The sequence below is a fragment of the Polypterus senegalus genome, chromosome 2 (genome assembly GCF_016835505.1).
Source record: "Polypterus senegalus isolate Bchr_013 chromosome 2, ASM1683550v1, whole genome shotgun sequence".
NCBI lineage: Eukaryota > Metazoa > Chordata > Cladistia > Polypteriformes > Polypteridae > Polypterus > Polypterus senegalus.
This window is the reverse complement of record NC_053155.1, coordinates 72,174,799-72,196,892: the sequence shown is the minus strand read 5'-3', so window position 1 is coordinate 72,196,892 and position 22,094 is coordinate 72,174,799. Positions and strand designations below refer to the sequence as shown.

General features: G+C 36.4%; 1 protein-coding gene across 1 annotated transcript in view; it reads left to right on the top strand.

Moving 5' to 3' along the window:
- LOC120523024 (adrenodoxin-like) overlaps window positions 1–12,393 on the top strand; it is a 34,541-nt gene extending 22,148 nt beyond the window's left edge. The window contains exons 3-4 of the mRNA XM_039743948.1: window positions 10,368–10,497; window positions 11,843–12,393. Coding sequence (XP_039599882.1) covers window positions 10,368–10,497; window positions 11,843–11,966 — 254 coding nt within the window. The 3' untranslated portion in view covers window positions 11,967–12,393. The remainder of the gene's footprint in view (window positions 1–10,367; window positions 10,498–11,842) is intronic.
- The last annotated feature ends 9,701 nt before the right edge of the window (window positions 12,394–22,094 follow it).

Genomic DNA, 22,094 nt, shown 5'->3' with positions numbered 1-22,094 from the left:
TCCAGCTGATTTTCTTTATGTCCTTAATTCCCATGCTGTTGAGACTGACCTTTCTTTTAAGGTTATTACTGATAGAAACCTTTAACTGTAGTGCTTAAAACCAGTCACCCGAGACATTTGACCCTTATTAAAATGAGATATCTCTTTGAAAAGAAAAATAATGTTTTTAAAGACATATTAAAGCTATATTTCCATAATTACTTTACATTTAAGAATTCAATTCTTTATATTTCCATACAGGAATTAGGTATCATACTTCTAGGTTCTAAATTATTATTGCACACTATTCTATCTCATTTTAGGAAGTCATCCCTAGTAAATTCTCTGTACTGTTGTTGGCATTAATTTTTGGCAGTTTTTATGTTAATAAAGGTTATATAGTGATACAAACTTTATTAGCAAAACTAAAACTTTTTTTAATAAAATATTTCATCTAGGTACCATTATGAAGATCCTAATCTCCAGCTGCTAGGGACGAGAATATGCTAAATTTATATTTGTTTAGCAAATTGTTTAGCTGTGAACACTTGTGAGTAATGTGAGGTTTGGTGTCTTTGAAAAACCTTTAGATATTTTAAGCTTGAAAATGAATTGTTAATAAAATCATAATCATTGATCATAAGATCTAATCAGTTTAGCAAGATTTACACCGAATTTAGTAGAATGTTTACATACATGATAATATAATCCATTTTCTATGCATTTAAAATAATTTCTATAATTATCATAGACTTAAGAAAGGAAGGCAATTTGTTACCTGAATTAACTCAATTTTAAACAAAGTTAAATAATAACTAATATTTTTATTTGTAAAGATGAGGATTTTGATTGAGCTGTTTAGATATCTTGAGAGCAAAGTAGAAGAAAGTAATAGAAGTGTAGAATAAAATACAGTATATGGGTTGGATTGGAGAGACCGAAATTATATTACCAAGATGGACAGTATCAGCACCTGGTTAAATCAAAAGCAGTGCAAGATAAGAATGATTACTTTCTCAAAAGTAATAAATAATATACTCAGAAATGTTGAATTTCAGAAGTTACAGTATAATGAATTTTGAGAATGGAGTGAGAATACAAAGTACTGTACACTACTGAAAGATAATATTCTTGCAGGTGACTAAGCTGTGATGCTTCACTTTAAGGAACATCTGCTAAGACTGTCAAAAGCAATACATGAAGTAGGGGAACAGTATGGCATGTAGATTAATGTGAAGAAGACAGACATGTGTAGAATGTGTAGCAAAAAACTAAGCTTAATAATTAAATTGATAAAGCAGCTTAGTTTTTAGGTATAAATACTAAAGTAAGGCCAGAAGAATAATTGTTATAATGATATTTTGCTAGAGAAAATCAAATATTAAGAATGCAAGTAGAGGATCTTCAAACATTGTGAGGTTTTAGCTTAAAAATTCTGAGACAAGGGAATTAAAGAATGGGGGGCAATTTGTAGGTTCATTTGAATTATCGAGGTGTTGAACATTCCATTTCATTAACGTCATGTTTAAAAGAAAAAAGTCAATCATTCTTGCATACAACCATTATCACTGTGATTTTCTTTATGTCCTTTCTTGGTGATGGTTGCAATGCCAACCAGCTGTCACTAAGAATTGGTAAGGTAAACAAACTTACTTCGTCATGCCAAGGTCAAAATCCTAGGAGGGTTAACTTTCATATGGTAATCAAAAAATGATTTTGAACTGCATTCTAGACTAAAAATATTCTTGATATATTGTGAAACTTTTAAAGGCCAACACAAAAAAAAATCAATACACATCAAGAGAAAAGCAGGAAAAAAATTGACTTAAACGAGCATTTTGGCAATATAGTTCTAGGATTCAAAATTAGTATTACCTGAAAAATATGAAAAATATTTTTTATGGTTTACAAAGTAATAAAAACTCATGTCAAACCAGTCATAGAGCATATTTGTCGTTTCAAAACTTCTCCATCTCAAAGAATTAAGGACAACAGTAGTCTTGGAAAGTATGATGGATGTTAAATTTCAGGGCATAAAGAGTGTTTGATGCACAAAGACAGGCAGTGACAACTTCTAGATACATCTGTTTATTGCCTAGTAGCACCCCGTTTGCCTTCAGATTAGCTTTAGTATTCTGAGCCACGAATTTAGCAAGGTACTGGAAACATTTGTGAGTGATGCATTTTTTGGTCCACAGTAATTCAGTAGTATCACTTATTTGCTGCAAATCTCCCATTCCATCTTGTTCCATCTCTCTTCATTGAAATTTGAAGACTGGACCCAGCATGATGCATGCTTGGTGATGTAGCACATTATCCTGCTCTGAGTATTGATTTGAGAAATTTTCAGTGTTCAAGAGATGCACAGTATGCATATATGAATAACTTAGCTATGTTATTTAGCTACACTGTGGTGTAATGTGCTGTTGAAACAAGGCAAGGTCGATCCATGGATTCATATTGTTTGTCAAATTCTGCTAATACCATATGCATATATTAGGAGAAGTAGACTCCTCAGATCACATGACATTTTTCCAGTCTTCAGGTGTCAAGTTTTGATGATCACGTAGCCTTGTCTTTCTGTTGTTCGCTAACAGGAGTGGAACCTGACTTAGTCATCTGCTGTTATAATCCATTGTCCTCAAGGTGCAATGTGTTATGCATTTAGAAACATTCTTCTGAACCAACGCTGTTGTAAAAAGTAGTTATTAGTAGCTATTTGCCCTATTTGGGTTAGGGTTATGGAGCAGTCGTCTGGCTGCTGACTCTGTATCCTTATGGCATGTATAGCAACGTAGTTTAAGCTGTATTATTAAGGCAGTTTATTCATGTGTTGACAGCAGTAGCAGGATTTTGAATTATTTAATGTATTTCCACTTTGCAGATGGACTATTATGATGGCCAGTAAGCTCATTCAGGACTGAATTAATAAACAAATGGAGTAACATGCTTGTTTTTGTGACGCACAAGCAGCCATCTCTGTTTACTTGTGCCCTGTAATTGACTTGTCCATCAAGGGTTTCCTGTTTTGGACCTTGTGCAGTATAGGATCCTGGCATCTCTAAAATGGATTAAGCAGGTAAAAAATGTTTAAATTGTTGCAGCCATCTGTCAGATTCAATGCAGACTGTCATTGGACAGCTGTTTTCAGGCATCTACAGAGGTGTTTTATTGGGTTCAAATTTGAACCCTGGCCAAGCTTTTCAAGAACATTCCCATATTTGACGCTAAGGTACTTCTGTGTTGTCTTTGCTTTGTGCTTAATGTCATTGTCCTGTGGGAAAATGAACCTTCTGCCCAGTCTGAAATCCAGAGTACAGGTTTTTATTAAGGTAAACCTATGTAACTTTTCCTCAGCTTCGAATAGTCTCCCATCTGCTACCTCTGAAATTATCCCACAGCATAATTCTTCACTACTGGAATGGTATTTTGCAGGTAATGAGTTGTACCTGGTTCCTTCCAGACACGATGCTAATCTTGGTTTCATTAGACCAAAGAATCTTATTTCTCACAGTCTGAAAGGGCTATAGGTATGTTTTTGAAATCTCCTGACATTTTTTGTGTCATCTGGCCACTCTATTTAGAGCCCATTTTGGTGGAGTGTTGCAGTAGTGGTTAGTTATCCTTCTAGAAAGTTTCTTCCATCACCTTCTCTGGAGTTTATCCAGGGTGACTATTGAGTTCTTGGTCACCCTTTCTTAGCATGCCTTTCTCCCCTGATTGCTCAGTTTGGCTCGGCACCCAGCGCTAAATTGAGTCATGGTTGTTCCAAACTTATTCCATTAAGCATTATGGAGGCCACTGTGCTCTTGGGAACCTTCAATGCTACAGAAATGTTTTGTGTCCTTTCCCAGATCTGTTTTTTGCCACAATCCTGTCTCTTAGCTCTGCAGACAATTTTCTCAGCCTCATGGCTTGGTTCTGATGCACATTGTCAAATGTTGGACCTTCTATAGACAGGTGTGTACCTTTTCTTATCATTTACAAATTTAAAGAAATAACTTCTTCTTCCAAATACCTTAGTTTTGTTTTGTAGTGTTTTTTTTTTTTCCCACAAAGTACCAGCCAGTGAGTCTGGCAGCACAAACAGAATCATTGTTATAAAATCAGTTGTTACTTAATCATTGAAAGTGGGTCAGTGAAAAGAAGCCACACTTGCATAAACCGTAAATTCTCTTGATTTGGTTTCACAGATTCTTTGGTGCTGTTTAGACTGGCTGCAGTGTGTTCTTTTGCCTGCAGTTGTTGCCAGAAGTTTTGAGAATGGCACAAGTATTGGTTTTCACAAAGTTTGCTGCTTTAGTGTTTTTAGATCTTTTTGTCAGATGTTTTTATGGTATAGTGAAGTATAATTAAAAGCATTTCATTTCATTTTTTGACAATTGCATTAAGATTACGTAAAGAGTCTATATTTGCAGTGTTGGCCCGTCTTTTTCAAGACCTCTGCAATTCGCCCTGACATGCTGTCAATCAACTTCTTGGCCAAATCCTGACTGATGGCAGCCCATTCTTGCATAATCAATGCTTGGAGTTTGTCAGAATTTGTGGGTTTTTGTTGGTCCATCCACCTCTTGAGGATTGACCACAAGTTCTCAATGGGATTAAGGTTTGGGGAAGTTCCTGGCCATGGACCCAAAATTTCGATATTTTGTTCTCCGAGCCACTTAGTTATCACTTTTGCCTTATGGCACTGTGTTCCATCATCCTGGAAAAGGCATTGTTTGTCACCAAACTGTTCTTAGGTGGTTGGGAGAAGTTGCTCTCAGTGGATGTTTTGGTACCATTCTTTACTCATGGCTGTGTTCTTAGGCAACGTTGTGAGTGAGCGCACTCCCTTGGCTGAGAAGCATCCACACAAATGAATGGTCTCAGGATGCTTTACTGTTGGCATGACACAGGACTATTGGTATCACTCACCTTTTCTTTTTCTGACAATCTTTTTTTTGGATGCCTCAAACAATCGGAAAGGGGATTCATCAGAGAAAATGACTTTACCCCAGTCGTCATCAGTCCAATCCCTGTACCTTTTGCAGAATATCAGACTGTCCCTGATGTTTTTCTTGGAGAGAAGTGGCTTCTTTGCAGCCCTTCTCGACACCAGGCCATCTACCAAAAGTCTTCGCCTCATTGTGTGTGCAGATGCACTCACTCCTGCCTGCTGCCATTCCTGACCAAGCTCTGCATTGGTGGTGCCCTGATCCTGCAGGTGAATAAACTTTAGGAGATGGTCCTGACGCTTGCTGGACTTTCTTAGGCACCCTGAAGCCTTTTTCACAACAATTGAACCTCTCTATTCTAACTCAATCAGCATGACAGAGTGATCTCCATCCTTGTTTTTGTCGACACTCTCATCTGTATTAACGAGAGGATCACTGAAATGATGTCAGCAGGTCTTTTTGTGGAAGGGCTGAAATGTAGTGGAAATGGGTTTTTGGGATTAAGTTCATTTTCATGGTAAAGAGGAACTATGCAATTAATCTGATCACTCTTCATAACATTCTGGAGTATATGAAAATTGCCATCATAAAAACTTTGTGAAAATTAATATTTTTGTCATTCTCAAAACTTTTGGCCACGACTGTACATATTTAACTTAACACCACTTGTCAATTTTTCATCCTTTGTTTTCTGGAACTCTGCTCGTTCATCTCTGTTGATTTTAGTAAACTCTTGTTGGTTTTGATCACCAGTTTGCATTTTGTAGTGTCACTTTATAGTTGTTTTGTCAAAGTTTTCTATGAACAGTTTTAACTTTTATGCTGTAGTATTGAGACTTTCATTCCTTTCAACAACAGCTGTTTTATAGTTTTTTTTACATCTCAAGTAATTTATGTATTCACAACTACAGTTAATTTCATCTGCCGATTTGTTCATTATCAATAGCTAAATACACTAGTGGCTTCTTTCTGTTTCATAATATTTCATATTTTTGATTTTGTTAATTCTAGTTTTTTTTTAATTATTATTTGTGTTGATTTAGGCCTGCTGACCAAAGGTAGACCTCAAATGGAAGAGCAGAGAGTAAATCTAACACTACACCTTCAGAGCTGTTTTATATTTGCAATTTTGCATTCAGTGGGACAAGACACTTCTTAGTGATTGCCTAACTGCTAATACCTCCCTGAATTGTATTGATGAAAAAAATGTATAAAAATAACTCAAAATAAAACTGTTATTCTGTACTTTGGCTTCTTACTTTTTTATCTAAAATATAAATTTATTTTGTATATAGCAAAAAATATGTTGAATTCAAAGTCTCAATACTTATGATGGGTTTAGACTCTTGCTTTTTTCATGCTTTGTATTCATATGACTAATACCATAAATCGAGATGCAGTTGAATAAGTTGTTTGTGTTCAAATGTCAAAGTTTTGATAGATTTACTTTTGGGTATTCACCTTCTGTACTCCTCTCTAGCGTTAACTTTGTGCTTCATGTCATTGACTTGCTGAATGTTGACACATTTTTAATTGTCTATTTGTCAAGGAGCAGGTTATCCTCATAGATTTGTCTGTACTTTGCTCCAGCCATTTTCATTTATTCTAGATAATGTGTTGGAGATTTCTACAATCATTATGCTTGGCAGTAGAATTCAGTATTAATGATTGGTTTATAGTCTGGTTAGTGTCCTATGATATTTATTAGCTTAAAAAGTGGCAATTTTTCTTTGTTACTATAAAAATGGATCATGTATATCAATGCTATTAAATGCTTTATTGAAGACTGTTTGTGGTCTTCTTAGCAATCTGGCTCAGTGGTGTTTGTTGATTCATGAACATTTTGTTCCTTCTTGGTCATTAATTCTCATTTTTTGGGAATACTTCAACTTTGCCTTTTGGACATTGGTGTGATCCCAGGCAACTGTCCTCTTTCTATTAGAAATGTATCTTAAGGGACTAAAGTTTCCTCCAATGCTCAACAGACTCAATTAAGGCCTAAATTGACAGGACTGTATATAGATGACTGCTTGTGTGTTCTTCAATAGCCTGATGTTATATGCTAAATTACATTTTCTGCTGTTCTTTTCTGGGATGTGTTTTTAGAATTCTTGACAATGACTTGGAGAAAAAGAGATTGTTAAGCCAGAAGCGTATCTTCTTGTTGGCCTTTTATTTTGGCATCTGATACCCAGAATTATTGTCTGCATAGAACCATTTATTTTGTCACTGCATGCGTGCAAACACATACACAGGCAAAGGGATAGAAGCTATGTGCCAAAATTATGAGTCAAAACAAGCCTTAAAGGAGGTCTCCTCTTAAGAAATAATAAGAAAACACGAGACCCTGTGAAATAATAATGTAAAATGTATTACTGTATACTACGTGTTCCTGTCATTTTATTACCACGCTTCTTTGAACTTCACCTGTTTGTTGTCTGGTACAAATCTTGTAATCAATATTTAACCCATTTCCTATTGTCCAAATGACTTGAAATTTCGCACTCTTGCTCGCTTCCGATGACAATACATGAATCAATAATTAGTTTCACTAATTGATCAATTAATCCAGGTTAATTAAGAAATGAAATTTTCATATGAAGAATAGTCAAAGATACCATCGCCTCGTGGCACAGTCAATGTTTTTGGTATTGATAGTTTGTGATGCAGTGGTAACTCTGCAGCCTGACAGTTCAGTTCACATTTTTGGCCATAGTAATCAGTCCAGCATAGCTGGAAGATGCTTCCTTAAACTTCACAGACGTAAAAGACTATTGTATCATTATAATTCACTCAAAACTAGTTTAGTTTATCCTTACCCATTCACTTCAATGCATTTTGCAGAGTTTGGTGAAGTCCCTGAACATTTCTGTGATTTAGCCAAACCTGAGGTGAAGCAAATTCAGCAGAGTTCACTTAACACTAGTCTAGATTTTGTTTGGGTAATACTTTCTGTGTTTTAAATTTAAAGTCTCATTTGTCTACTTGCCTGGAGTTACAGATGTAAAAGAAAGGGGGAAATGTTGAACTGTAGCAGCAGTCATCCCTGACAGTTGTGGTAAGACTGAATATGCCATTTGGGGCATTTTGTTAATATGGCTTTCCTAATAAGAAGAAAAAGAGGAAACCACGGACAGATTTTGACTCCACTATGACAAAACACTTGGGGATAATGTAATGCTTTTATCTTGGTTTATAAGATTTTCATCATTACCATGATTTTCACCCTGCCTTTCCTTTTGTTCTGGTTATTTAAGTAGTTATTGTGGACTAGCTATAAGTAGCTGTAGCCTTTCAGTGTTGTTCGCCCCCAATGTCACCTCTTATCATTGTTAATTAACATTTCCGGATTACAATTTATGGCAGTAAAGTCCACAAATAAAGCGTTAATAGGAAAAATGTTTAAAATAGTTAAAGCATGCTAAACTATGACAAAAGAATAAAGATTTCCAAATCAAGTTTCCTATAAAAGTAAATCTAACAGTACTGTAGTTTTCTGAATGCAGAAACGAAGAAAAATGCCAGGTAATTAAATAGTGAAGTCAATTAGAGATAAAATTAGTTTAGGGATTGTTAAGCTTAACTAAAAACAACAGCCCCAGCAACCCTCAAGACTTTACAGTTGAACCTTGGTTTGCGAGCATAATTCGTTCCGGAAATGTGCTCACAATCCAAAGCACTCGTATATCAAAGTGAATTCCCCATAAGAAATAATGGAAACTCAGATGATTCGTTCCACAACCCAAAACTATTCATTTAAAAATGATTAATACAAAATATAAAGTAAAAATACATAAAACAAATTAACCTGCACTTAACCTTTGAAAAGAATCATGGGTGGTGTGAGTGAGTTTCTAAACTCATGTGGGATTCCACCCAAGGGGACGACACGCGCAAAAGAAAACCATCAGCTCAGTTGTGATCACATGACGCTCAGCAGACAAAGTGTATCCATACTACTCGTATTGCAAGACATCGCCTGTTTATCAAGTCAAAATTTATTAAAAAATTTTTGCTCGTCTTGCAAAACACTCGTAAACCAAGTTACTTGTAAACCGAAGTTCCACTGTATTAGAGAAAAACTAGTACAACTTGGTTCCAAGTATATTTGTGTGTGCTCATTGTGATGCAACTGATTTAATACAATACAGTATTTGGAAAAAAACAGAAGAGCAGAAAAAAATGAACAATTGACAATTACTCATCTTCAGTGTTTTAAAAGTCCTTATCCTTGGGGAAGGTAAATATACAAAGTAATCACTAACAAGCTGTAAATAAGCTCCACTATTGGCTAAGACTCGCCTCTAAGTAAGCAGCTGGATTGGAATGAAAGTGTACAGCCTCTGTGGCCCTCCAGGACCATACTTGAGAATCCTTTTATTTAATTATTAATGTTTTACTTCAGTTCTATAATAATAATAGCTCAAGGTGCTTCACAGAGTCTCATAAAGAAGCAGCAAGTACATGTAACACTGTATACAGTTCTGCTCTTTTCTACTCTGCTCCTGTTCACTTTTTATAATTGCACACACTCTTTCTGTCGTTTGACACTTCTTTGTACTCAGGCAGTCCAACCTTTATTAGTTACTAGGCTTTTTTTTTTAATTCACTTTGATGTTAGTATTGAGTCTCCTCCTCTGACCATTGTCATCATTTAATTCCATGCACCTAGTAAGATTTGCCACTTCCGTTGCATCACTTTTTGTTACTCTGCCATTGTACTGTTTTTTTTATGACTGTGAAGTTATAATGAATCACAGCTGAAATCTAGGGATTTATAATCCAGTAACAGTAGGTTAGATGTTTAATATTTTTCACATAAACATGGTAATTGTAATGTGAAATTATGCCAAATGTCGTTGTTGACCATACAGGATATACCATGTCTTTCTCTTTAGTAAATTTATCTTTTGTCTGAAGCACTTTAAGGACCACTGAATTATATGAAACAATTTTTTTTTAAATTAAATCTGTTTTTATGTTTTTACATTTTTATTTTAAAAAGAAAGGAATTCAATGTATACGCTTAATTTTATTTTTAAGACTAGTCACTAACCATTTATAAAAGTAGTATGATGTTTTATGTTTTGCAGAATTCCTCCAGTTGTTTCAAAAATCCTCTTCGGAATTTATCAGAGATGAAATTTTTTTAGTTACCAAACTGTAAAGTGTTTTTTAAAAAATAAATCTGGAATCTGTGAGAACCAGTAATAATTATTTTGCCTATTGAAATGTAACCATGTTGTCATGAAAATATACAGACAAGCAAATAGGTTAATCCCCAAACCACTATTGATAAGTGATTAGAAAAATAAACTACATATATTTCAAACGTAGTAAAGTTGAAGCCTAAACTAAAATATTTTGCATGATACTGCTAGTAATCATAATGCAAGTTTTCTTGTGTACTTTTTTTACCTGTGTGAATTGAATACTTGAATTGTTTTGCAGGTGCCTGTGAAGGAACATTGGCCTGTTCTACCTGTCATCTAATCTTTGATGATGATATCTTTAAGCAGCTAGATTCTGCTACTGATGAAGAATTAGACATGCTTGATTTGGCTTATGGACTCACAGATACGTAAGGGTATTTTTAAATACATATTTCACATTTCTTATCTCAGTAGTCCCAGTTCACAAATAAAAAAACAGTCAATAGTTAATGTGTCTTGGAGAGAAAATTTGTTACACCTTGAATTTCTAGAAGAAATACATCCAGTAAAAAATGTATTTTTTTACTTATCTTAAACAGACCAGCAGGATGTATGTTGTGTATCTAATTGGACGGTAAGCTGGACAAATAAGAAGTGATAATAAAATCTTTGCGATACTTAAAGTCTTTGAAACACAGTTCTCAACTTAACTTCCCTATTATAACCAAAAACTCTTACATGACCAAGCAAATCGAATGACATGTTTTTTCCATTCTTCCTCTAGAATTACCAAATGATACACTTGTGGAAAGGTTGAAATTCAGTTTGTTTTTGTGGGCACATCATTTAATAGCATGTTGACACAGCAGTCTAATTTTAAAGTTAGTAAAACTACAAAACTGTTTTATAGAAAAATGTCTTATCACACCTTTTATCAATCATTGATGAAATGTGTATTAGTAAAATATTCATGTATAAAAACATTAATAGGCAAAAGTTGTACTGGTGCATTATATACTCAAAGTTGTGACCTTTATTGTCAAATGGAACAAAATATATGAATTGCTTAATGTCTTTTAACATTGCAGTCAAATCATTGTTTTGATTCAAAACTAAATAGCATAGCAAATACCGTAACTTGAGTGCCATTCTGTAGCCATCATATTTGGCTAATTTGAAACATATGAGAGAATTCAGAACACTTGTTCAAAAAATAAGAAGGTTAAAGAGGCTTATAAATAAATCCTTATGTACAAAACATAGTGCTTATCACAGTGTACATCACCACAAAACACTTTGTAATGAACATAAGAGCAACAAGCTAAAATACAATACATGATCAGTCAGCTACATAGACTTCGAAAGACTAAAATTGTAACCATCATCTGTTTAAAGGGTATAGTAGAAGGTGTAGTAAGTATAGATGAGTCACAGAATGAAGTCATGTTTATAACTAACTAAAATGCAAGAGAGAAAAGATGGACTTGAATGAGTAATGAAAAGGAGATTGCGCATTAGTATTGTACTTTATTTTTGATGTTACTTTTAAATCCAAGGTGTAAAAGACTTCCTTATTTTAAGCACGCTAATATTAGTAATTACTAATTGTAAAAATAAAATCATAACTGAAATTATATAAATATGTGTACTGTACATTAAATATATTGGTAAATATAATAATGCTTAATTCTACATTGAATTAATTATATACATAGCTTATTAATGAGTAATAGTTTTTTTTTAAGGGTCTCACTGTTTTTTCCCCCCCACCAGGTCTAGACTTGGATGTCAGATCTGCCTGAAGAAATTTATGAATGGTATGACTGTGAAAGTTCCTGAAGGTGTATCTGATGTGCGGCAAGCAGCAGATCTGAGCAAGACAACATCTGGAATTTAGGCATTGACTAAGAAAATAGCTGTAATAAAAAGTTGTACTTTAATTACAACTTAATGATTTATAGTAAATTAAATTCATCATTCTGGTTCCATTTTAATAATATGGAGATATGATACCCAAACATTATCATCAGCTTTAAAATGCTAACCATTAATCATTAATTTATATATATGTTTTATTCCTTTATATATTGCCCAATAAAAATATTACATATTTAGAATTTAAAATTATTTTGAAGACGAAATGTCTATGTCAATGCAAATATTTATAATATACTATGTTCTTTTTTTTTTTTAAGCAGTGTGAAATGCTTGAAAAGTACTGTATACCTGCATTGTCAGCTCCAAAGTTATTTGGAGTATAGTAATCTATTTTATATACCTTCAATTTTTTAAATAAACATTTATTTACAAGTCAACATGAAAAATTGCTACGTTAGTACAATTGGTTTGTTGTTGAAGTACATACATTGTTATTCATGTAACAAGCATTACATTTCCATAGATCAAATAAAAAACAAACTTATGATTTCTCTGGAAAAAAAATGGCACAATATTTTTCTTATATTTTGTTAATAATTGTCATGTTCAGACTGTTCTGGATTTCACTTTGCTTTTGTTGTATACAGTGATCCCTCGCTATATCACGCTTCGACTTTCACGGCTTCACTCCATTGTGGATTTTATATGTAAGCATATCTAAATATATATCATGGATTTTTCGCTGGTTTGCGGCTTTCTGAGGACAATGAGTCTTTTAATTTATGGTACATGTTTCTTCAGTTGGTTTGCCTAGGTGATTTCATACAAGGGACGCTATTGTCAGATTGGTGAAAAATTCATCAATGATATACGATATGCACGGTGCTTCACATACTTAAAAGCCCGAATAGCATCTATTGATTTTTGATTGTTTGCTTCTCTCTCTCTCTCTCTTTGAGGGGGTGTGAGCAGAGGGACTGTTCACACACTGGCCAAAAGGATACGGACGCTCCTCTACAAAATGCTGAAAGACTACCTTCACATTGCTCCCTTTTTTGCGGCTGCTTTGTTGGGCGGTGCTTCACATACTTAAAACCCCGAACAGTCCGATTGATTTTTGATTGTTTGCTTTTCTCTCTTTCTCTGACATTCTCTGCTCCTGACGCACACTCCTTTGAAGAGGAAGATATGTTTGCATTCTTTTAATTGTGAGATGGAACTGTCATCTCTGTCTTGTCATGGAGCACAGTTTAAACTTTTGAAAAAGAGACAAATGTTTGTTTGCAGTGTTTTAAAGTCCCTGTCTCTACAACCTCCTGTGTTTCTGTGCAAATCTGTGACCCAAGTGTGACAATATAAAAATAACAATATAAACATATGGTTTTTACTTTGCAGATTTTCACCTTTCGCGGGGGGTTCTGGAACGCAACTCCCGCAGTTGAGGAGGGATCACTGTATTGCTTAGCAAAGTCTAATGCGTAATTTTACTACAGTCATATAAAGACATATCGCATATTTAATAATAATAAAATTCTTTACATTTAACACTTTTCTCACTAATCAAACTGCATGGTGAGTGGGGAGCCACTTTAACCACCACTTACGTGTAGCATCCACTTGGATGATGCGACATCAGTCATTTTTGCCCCGGTATGCTAACCACACATTAGCTATTAGGTGATAAGGTGGTGAGAGAGAGAGAGGAGAGACAATTTGAGACAGTGGATGATTCGGGGGCCAGAATGACTGGGCCATGGAGGACAGTTTAGCCTGGACATCGGAATACACAAACATCCACAAACACACAAAGTATACTGTACATAGCATGCTCTCTCTCATGTATGTATGTATATATGTATAGGCTGAGCCAAAAATTTCAAATGTTCTACAAAAATGCTACAAGATAAGATAAATTTCATTACAGCACAAGAAAGGGTATACAAAATAGATTTTTTTCACTTTGTTTTAAAAATAATGACTTCAAGATGGTGGCCATCTTTAGCAATACACTCTTCAAGACAATTTCTGAATGTTCGCATGACTCATTCAACCATTTCAAGGGGAATAGGGACAATTTTTCGGCGAATAGCATCCTTAAGGGCTTGAAGGTTTTGAGGTCAGTGTGTGTATGCCATCAACATCAGATAGCCCCACAAGAAAAAATTGCATGGAGCAAGATCAGGCGAACGTGAAGGTCACCCAACAGTGCTGCGCAGGGAGCTTTGCTTCCCCAGAAACATCTCCCACAAAATTTGCATGGATCTCTGCGCTGTATGAGCTGTTGCTCCAGACAGGCATCCATCACGTCCATTTCCTCCAGTTGGGGATGTTAAAAGTTCTCTAGCATTTCAATGTAATGTTCTGAAGTGACTGTTGCTCCCCTCTCCTCAACAAAGTAATGGCCTACAATGCTAAATTCTGCAACGGCGCACCAAACTAACACACTCACTGTGCAGGTGTCTCTGATGAAGTTCACGAGGGTTAGTTCCCAATACCGAATGTTTTGCTTATTTACACAACCATTCAAATGGAAATGTGCCTCGTCACTGCACGATGATGGCATCTCAATGAATGGTTTGTAGAATGTTTGCATACAACTCTCTATGGCTCTCCCAGTCTTTCTCAGTGAGTTCCTGCACTACAATCATTTTGTATGGATGGAAATTAAGTTTCTCATGCAAAATCCTCAAAGACGTATTGGAAATGCCTTAGACAGAAGCATGTTTGTGTGCTGAACGTCTAGGAGACTGCAAAATAGGTGTCCTTACAGCCTGGATGTTTTCTGCCATTTGTACAGTCCGAGGATGGCCTGGAGATTTTCTGTTCAATGTTGTACCTGTCTGTCTAAATTTACCCACCTACTGAAGAATTGTTTTCTGATTTGGGACATCACAGTTAGGAGGAATGCTTAAGTGTGTTCAGAAGGTGCATTGCGCAGTGGTGATGGATTTGTTGTTTTGGAAGAATGCTTTGAAAGTGAAACTACAGTGTGCACCTGTGACATTCTTTTAATTGTGAGATGGAACTGTCATCTCTGTCTTGTCATGGAGCACAGTTTAAACTTTTGAAAAAGAGACAAATGTTTGTTTGCAGTGTTTTAAAGTCCCTGTCTCTACAACCTCCTGTGTTTCTGTGCAAATCTGTGACCCAAGTGTGACAATATAAAAACAACAATATAAACATATGGTTTTTACTTTGCAGATTTTCACCTTTCGCGGGGGGTTCTGGAACGCAACTCCCGCAGTTGAGGAGGGATCACTGTATTGCTTAGCAAAGTCTAATGCGTAATTTTACTACAGTCATATAAAGACATATCGCATATTTAATAATAATAAAATTCTTTACATTTAACAGGGTTCAGGCTCCACACTCCCTTTGATGTTTGGGAACCCTTGAACCCAACACCGTCGATAATGTAACCGAGTGAGCTAGTCAATGGAGGCAAATTACTGAGCAAGGGGAAGGTAGAAAGTGCAAAAGTGCTTTTATTAAAACAGACAACAAATCAAAACAGTGTTCCAATAAATAGTGCAGTTCTTCACAGTTCATTAAATAAATAATCCATAAAACGAACGTGGGGTAAAACCAATAAATAAACACAACAATCCTTTAAAAACGAAGGTTAAAATCTTCTCCTGGAAGCAGTCTTTAAAACAAAAAACAAATCCGGTGCTTTTCTGTATGCGTCTCACCTGCTTATCCCGTACGGGCTTAGCAGCAGGCAAGACGCTCTCTGCAGCTGCCCTCCTACTTCACACGCTCAAGACTGGAGACCTCCCGATCCCTGGCTCCGGTATGGCACTCATCCCAGTCCCCGAGACTTGATTACCCCAATAGCCAGGTCGCTCATATTGGGGACTCCACCACCAAGCCTCCCGACTTCCGCTGCCTTTCCGCGGCTCGTCGCTTTCCTCTAGGAACTCCCGCTACCTGCTCACTCAGCGGGAGCAACCTCAACACAAACACGTGGGTGTCGGCCTAACACCCAGCTTCTACGCAGCTGCCCACGAAGCGCCATTCGCCGCCCGTCCGCTCGCTCTTGCGCTCTCTCTCTCACCGACCTGCTTCCTCTACTGCTCCCGATAACCTCCGTCCTCTCCTTTCCTTTTTCTCTCCGATCGATTCTCTCTCTTCCCGAACGTTTCTTTTTTTTTCTCCCCAACCGACTTGCGCTTCTTTTAAAAACGTGAGGGGCCATCACAGCTGCAGCATTAGCCACGGGAGCAATCACGAATGTGGGCAGTTCCTCACCTGTGCACACGGTGAGAAACGCCCACATCGACGACTGCCCCGCGGCTCGCTACAACATCGCCTCACGGCCGCCTGGTGCGGTGATTATTTATTTAAAATCAATGGCCTTTTCTCCACGAGCTGTGGACCCATAACACCACAGCACCGGACCAAGGCATGTTACCAACTGAAAACTACAAGGGATGACCTATCAAAGGACCCCCAACCCACTCAGCTGCCTCTGTCGTGAGAAATATGGTGCTTCATTTTGGCTGACCATATATATATATATATATATATATATATATATACACACACACACAGTTACATAAATATTTGGACAGAGACAACTTTTTTCTAATTTTGGTTCTGTACATTACCACAATGAATTTTAAATGAAACAACTCAGATGCAGTTGAAGTGCAGACTTTCAGCTTTAATTCAGTGGTTTGAACAAAAAGAACTAAAGCATTTTTTAACACAATCCCTTCATTTCAGGGGTTCAAAAGTAATTGGACAAATAACTGGAAATAAAATATTCATTTCTAATACTTGGTTGAAAACCCTTTGCTGGCAATGACAGCCTGAAGTCTTGAACTCCTGGACATCACCAGATGCTGGGTTTCCTGCTTTTTAATGCTCTGCCAGGCCTTTACTGCAGCGGCTTTCAGTTGCTGTTTGTTTGTGGGCCTTCTGTCTGAAGTTTAGTCTTCAACATGTCAAATGCATGCTCAAATGGGTTAAGATCAGGTGACTGACTTGGCCATTCAAGAATTTTCCACTTCTTTGCTTTAATAAACTCCTGGGTTGCTTTGGCTGTATGTTTTGGGTCATTGTCCATCTGTATCATGAAACACCTCCCAATCAGTTTGACTGCATTTAGCTGGATTTGAGCAGACAGTATGTCTCTGAACACCTCAGAATCCATTCGGCTGCTCCTGTCCTGTGTCACATCATCAATAAACACTAGTGTCCCAGTGCCACTGGCAGCCATGCATGCCCAAGCCATCACACTGCCTCCACCGTGTTTTACAGATGACGTGGTATGCTTTGGATAATGAGCTGTTCCACATCTTCTCCCTAATTTTTTCTTGCCATCATTCTGATAAGGTTGATCTTAGTTTCATCTGTCCAAAGAATGTTTTTCCAAAACTTTGCTGGCTTTTTTAGATGTTCTTTAGCAAAGTCCAATCTAGCCTTTCTATTCTTGAGGCTTATGAGTGGCTTGCACCTTGCAGTGCACCCTCTATATTTACTTTCATGCAGTCTTCTCTTTATGGTAGACTTGGATATCGATACGTCGACCCCTGGAGAGTGTTGTTCACTTGGTTGGCTGTTGTGAAGGGGTTTCTCTTCACCATGGAAATGATTCTGTGATCATCCACCACTGTTGTCTTCTGTGGACGTCCAGGTCTTTTTGCGTTGCTGAGTTCACCAGTGCTTGCTTTCTTTCTCAGGATGTACCAAACTAGATTTTGCCACTCGTAATGTTGTAACAATTTCTTGGATGGGTTTTTTCTATTTCCGCAGCTTAAGGATGGCTTCTTTCACCTGCGTGGAGAGCTCCGTTGACCGCATGTTGTCTGTTCACAGCAAAATCTTCTACATGCAAGCACCACACCTCAAATCAAGTCCAGGCCTTTCATCTGCTTAACAGATAATGACATAACGACGGACTTGCCCACACCTACCCATGAAATTGCCTTTGAGTCAATTGTCCAATTACTTTTGAGCCCCTGAAATGAAGGGATTGTGTTAAAAAAATACTTTAGTTGCCTCACATTGTTATGCAATCTTCTTGTTCAACCCACTGAATTAAAGCTGAAAGTCTGCACTTCAACTGCATCTGAGTTGTTTCATTTAAAATTCACTGTGGTAATGTACAAAACAAAATTAGAAAAAAAGTTGTCTCTGTCCAAATATTTATGAACCTGTGTGTGTGTGTGTATATATATATATATATATATATATATATATATATATATATATATATATATATATATATATATAATGGCCCCCTTTTTTTTAGTCTCTACTGATAGCAGGAATACTGAAAGGTGATTGGACTATCTGAGGTGGGGCACAGTAGCGAGTGGTAAATATCTTTTATTGAAACGCAGCAGTAATCCAGAATATTACCATCCCTTATGGTGCAGATAAAATACTATTGATATTTAGAGTACTTCTTAAATTTGCTTTTTTGAAGTCTCCAGCAACAGTAAATAATTCCTGAAGATGTAATGCATTCATATCATTTAGTAATGTTCTTTAGATCAGTCAGTGCATTGAGTGATTGACAGCTGAATATATGGAAGAGGAAGAAGAATTTGCTTTGGGTATAATATAGACATTACTAATGTAAAAATGTTATACTACTCAAATAATATTTAAAACTTTTTCTTGTGAGGAATTACTGCAATTGTGTGTAAAGAAATACTATACTTGCATAAATAAATACCATTGAAGGTTGATTTGTTATGAAATGAGTGAAATAAATCTGGGGCAGTTTATTATCAGAGTTTTTGCACTATGCAGCCTAGGGAATCTACCACAGTATGAAAGTACATATGTATTCATATTGTATAAACTGACTGTATTACTAGCTGTTTTGTATGTTAATTAATCTGTAAAAATGGTTAATTAATTTGCTTTTACAGAACAGGCTTGTTTAAATGGCTCATCTGCAGATCCGCATGCTTATTTCTTCATGTCCAATTATTGAAGATTTAACAGTACATCAGTTACACATGACATTTGTGATTAATTTAAAAGGTTACATTTGATTCTGATCCATCTCACCCCTATTAGATTTCAAGTTTCTCTTTTTCAGGGTAGCTTTAGTAATGTTTGGTACAAAATTTGTCTTGATTTTAAGTTAATAATCATTGGGATTTTGTTTACATTATTTCTTTTAGCAAACGTACAATGCACATACCTCTATTAACAAGCTGGGATAATGAACAGTGATCTAAATGGTCCCAAGAACACATGTTACATAAGTCAGGATCTTGCTCATAACTCCAGTATTGTACTTTAAGGTAGTGTTGCATCTGCACGTCAGAGCCATTTGAACCTTTAATTCAGTTTATTGTACAATGTGGATGAGGAGGTGTGATGAAGCGCCTCATAGAATTATGTATTGAACAAACCTTACCATGTTTTTTATTAAATAAGATGGAAAGCACTGCTCTTTAAAGAGAAAAGAAAATATGTAGCCCCCTACCGTTGGGTCAGTGGTGCAGATGGCAGATGTTGAGATCTGCAGGGAGTCTGCTACAGTGGGGGAAATAAGTATTTGATCCCCTGCTGAATTTGTAAGTTTGCTCACTTATAAAGAAATGAACAGTCTCTAATTGTTATTGTAGTTTCATTTTAATGGAGAGAGACAGAATATAAACCAAAAATCCAGAAAAAACACATTACATATAAGTTATAAATTGATTTGCATGTCATTAAGTGAAACAAGTGTTTGATCCCCTACAACCCAGCCAGAATTCTGACTCTCACAGATTGGATGTGTGCCCACGTGGCACACAGATTGCAGTCAATCAAATCAGTTACAGATACTCCTGATCTCAACTTGTTATGTGTTGAGAATACTTATTTCACTCAATGACATGCAAATCAATTGATAACTTTTATGTAATGTGTCTTTTCTGAATTTGTGGTTGATATTCTGTCTCTCTCCATTAAAATGAAACTACCATAAAAATTAGAGACTGTTCATTTCTTTGTAAGTGAGCAAAATTAAAAATTCAGCGGGGATCAAATACTTATTTCCCCCACTGTATGTGTGTGTGTGCATCTGAGGTGAATCCCATAGATAGGATCCAGGATGGGACTGTAGTCAGGTGATCATTTGCATTTTAATGACATATTTGTTAAAGTGTCTGTGTTCGAGTTCTGGGATTGTTTTTAAAGAAATACTGACTTTGGAAAGACAAATGTACTGTTTGCATGCTACACCCATTGTGTCTGCTTCCGTTATTGCTCCAATGACTCTCGGTCCCAATACTCAATGTCCCTGCGCTCATATAAAAGTAAGGACAGCATGGTGTGATGGGGGAGCAGTTTTTCTCTTTGTGCAGTGTACCCTGCCCATCGCTTATCCTTCCTAACCTGTATCCCTTATGCTGAACTAGCAAAATACCCGCGCTTCGCAGCGGAGAAGTAGTGTGTTAAAGAAGCAATGAAAAGAAAAGGAAACATTTTGAAAATAACGTAACCTGATTGTCAATGTAATTGTTTTGTCACTGTTGTGAGTGATGAGTGTTGTTGTCATATATATATATATTTACACACACACACATAAACATATATATATATATATATACATATCTATACATATACACATATATACATACATATATATCTACATATATACACACACATATATACACACATATACATACATACACACACATATATACACACAAATACATATATATATATATACATATATACACACACACATATATAAACATATATATACATATACATACATATCTACATATATACACACACAGCTATTTCGTATCAGTGCAATACGCTGTTTGTTAAAACGGTTGACTCCGCTCTTACGTGCAATAACAAATCAAATCATTCAGTTGTCTTTGCTCATATGTCATTTTAGAGCTGGACGCCTGGCATCTTTTTTGGCCACAGGTTCGTTTCTGTTTGGTGTGAGGTTCTGTGTTGTGGAGATTCTCAGGATGGATTGCAGGTGCTCATCAGTGAGGCGACTCCTGTGTGCTGTTTTGTTAGTCTTTATCACTGAGAAGAGCTTCTCACACAGATATGTGCTACCAAACATGCACAAGGTTCGAGCCGCATGTAGACGGACTTTTTTTGTTCATCAAAGTCACCAAAGCGCCGTGCAAACTCAGTGCGCAGTGCGCCAGTTTATCAGCAAAGTGCGATTTGGGAACACCGTAGTGACGACTTGGTTTAACAGTACTTGGCAACAGGGAAAGTGGGGCAAGGTGAACTGGTGCATTTGTGTCTCCCATAAAAGCAGCTTCACTTGAAATCACTTTGTGATTGTGCACGGGTTAAAACGTCCGCTGAAGTGTCAGATTCTTATTTAATTATGCTGTTTTCTGTATCTTCTGAATTGCATTCAGGTTACCCTGATGCAAGGCAGCTGAAGCGCTGCATTATGGGATCTGTAGTTTATTGTGTTACCAGCGCTTCATATACCCGGCTTTAATAACAATAATACAGTATATAAAATGATCTCGGGCGGATATAATTACACGCGGGCCGGATGTGGCCCGCGCCCTTGAGTTTGACACATATGGACTAAATAGAACTTGAAAAGATATGTTTTTCAAATGTGATCGCAATTCAGATAGAGTTGACGCAAGACTACAGCCTGCATGCCTCAATGAGTCATCCTCCCTCGCTCTTACTTTTTACCGCTCATCTAATGAATACACTGAGTATGGCTTTACCAAAACAATCATTGATGGCTAATAAAGTATCCATTATTCGAGTATGTAGAGCGGGATATATATATATATACATATATATATATACCCGCGATCGCAGCGAGAAGTAGTGTGTTAAAAAGGTAGAAAAGAAAAGGGAACATTTTAAAAATAACGTAACATGACTGTCAATATACAGTATTTGTTTTGTGAGTGTTACTGAGTGTTGCTGTCATCAAGGATTTGATTATCATTATTTCTTTCAATCAGGTTCATATTTGTAGGATGTGTTGTGTTCAAGTTACATTCCGTGTTTGTCAATCGCTGTAAAGATGACAGGTTTCATTCATCGATTCGTTTCTTACTGCATCAATAAACAGCTCGTCTTCTTCTTTATCTGAGACCTGACACACTGCATGCACGGGTTTTTTACACTGTCTTCCTTTAGCGGACATTGACTTTTTCCACCGTGTGCTTTGTTTCCGCAG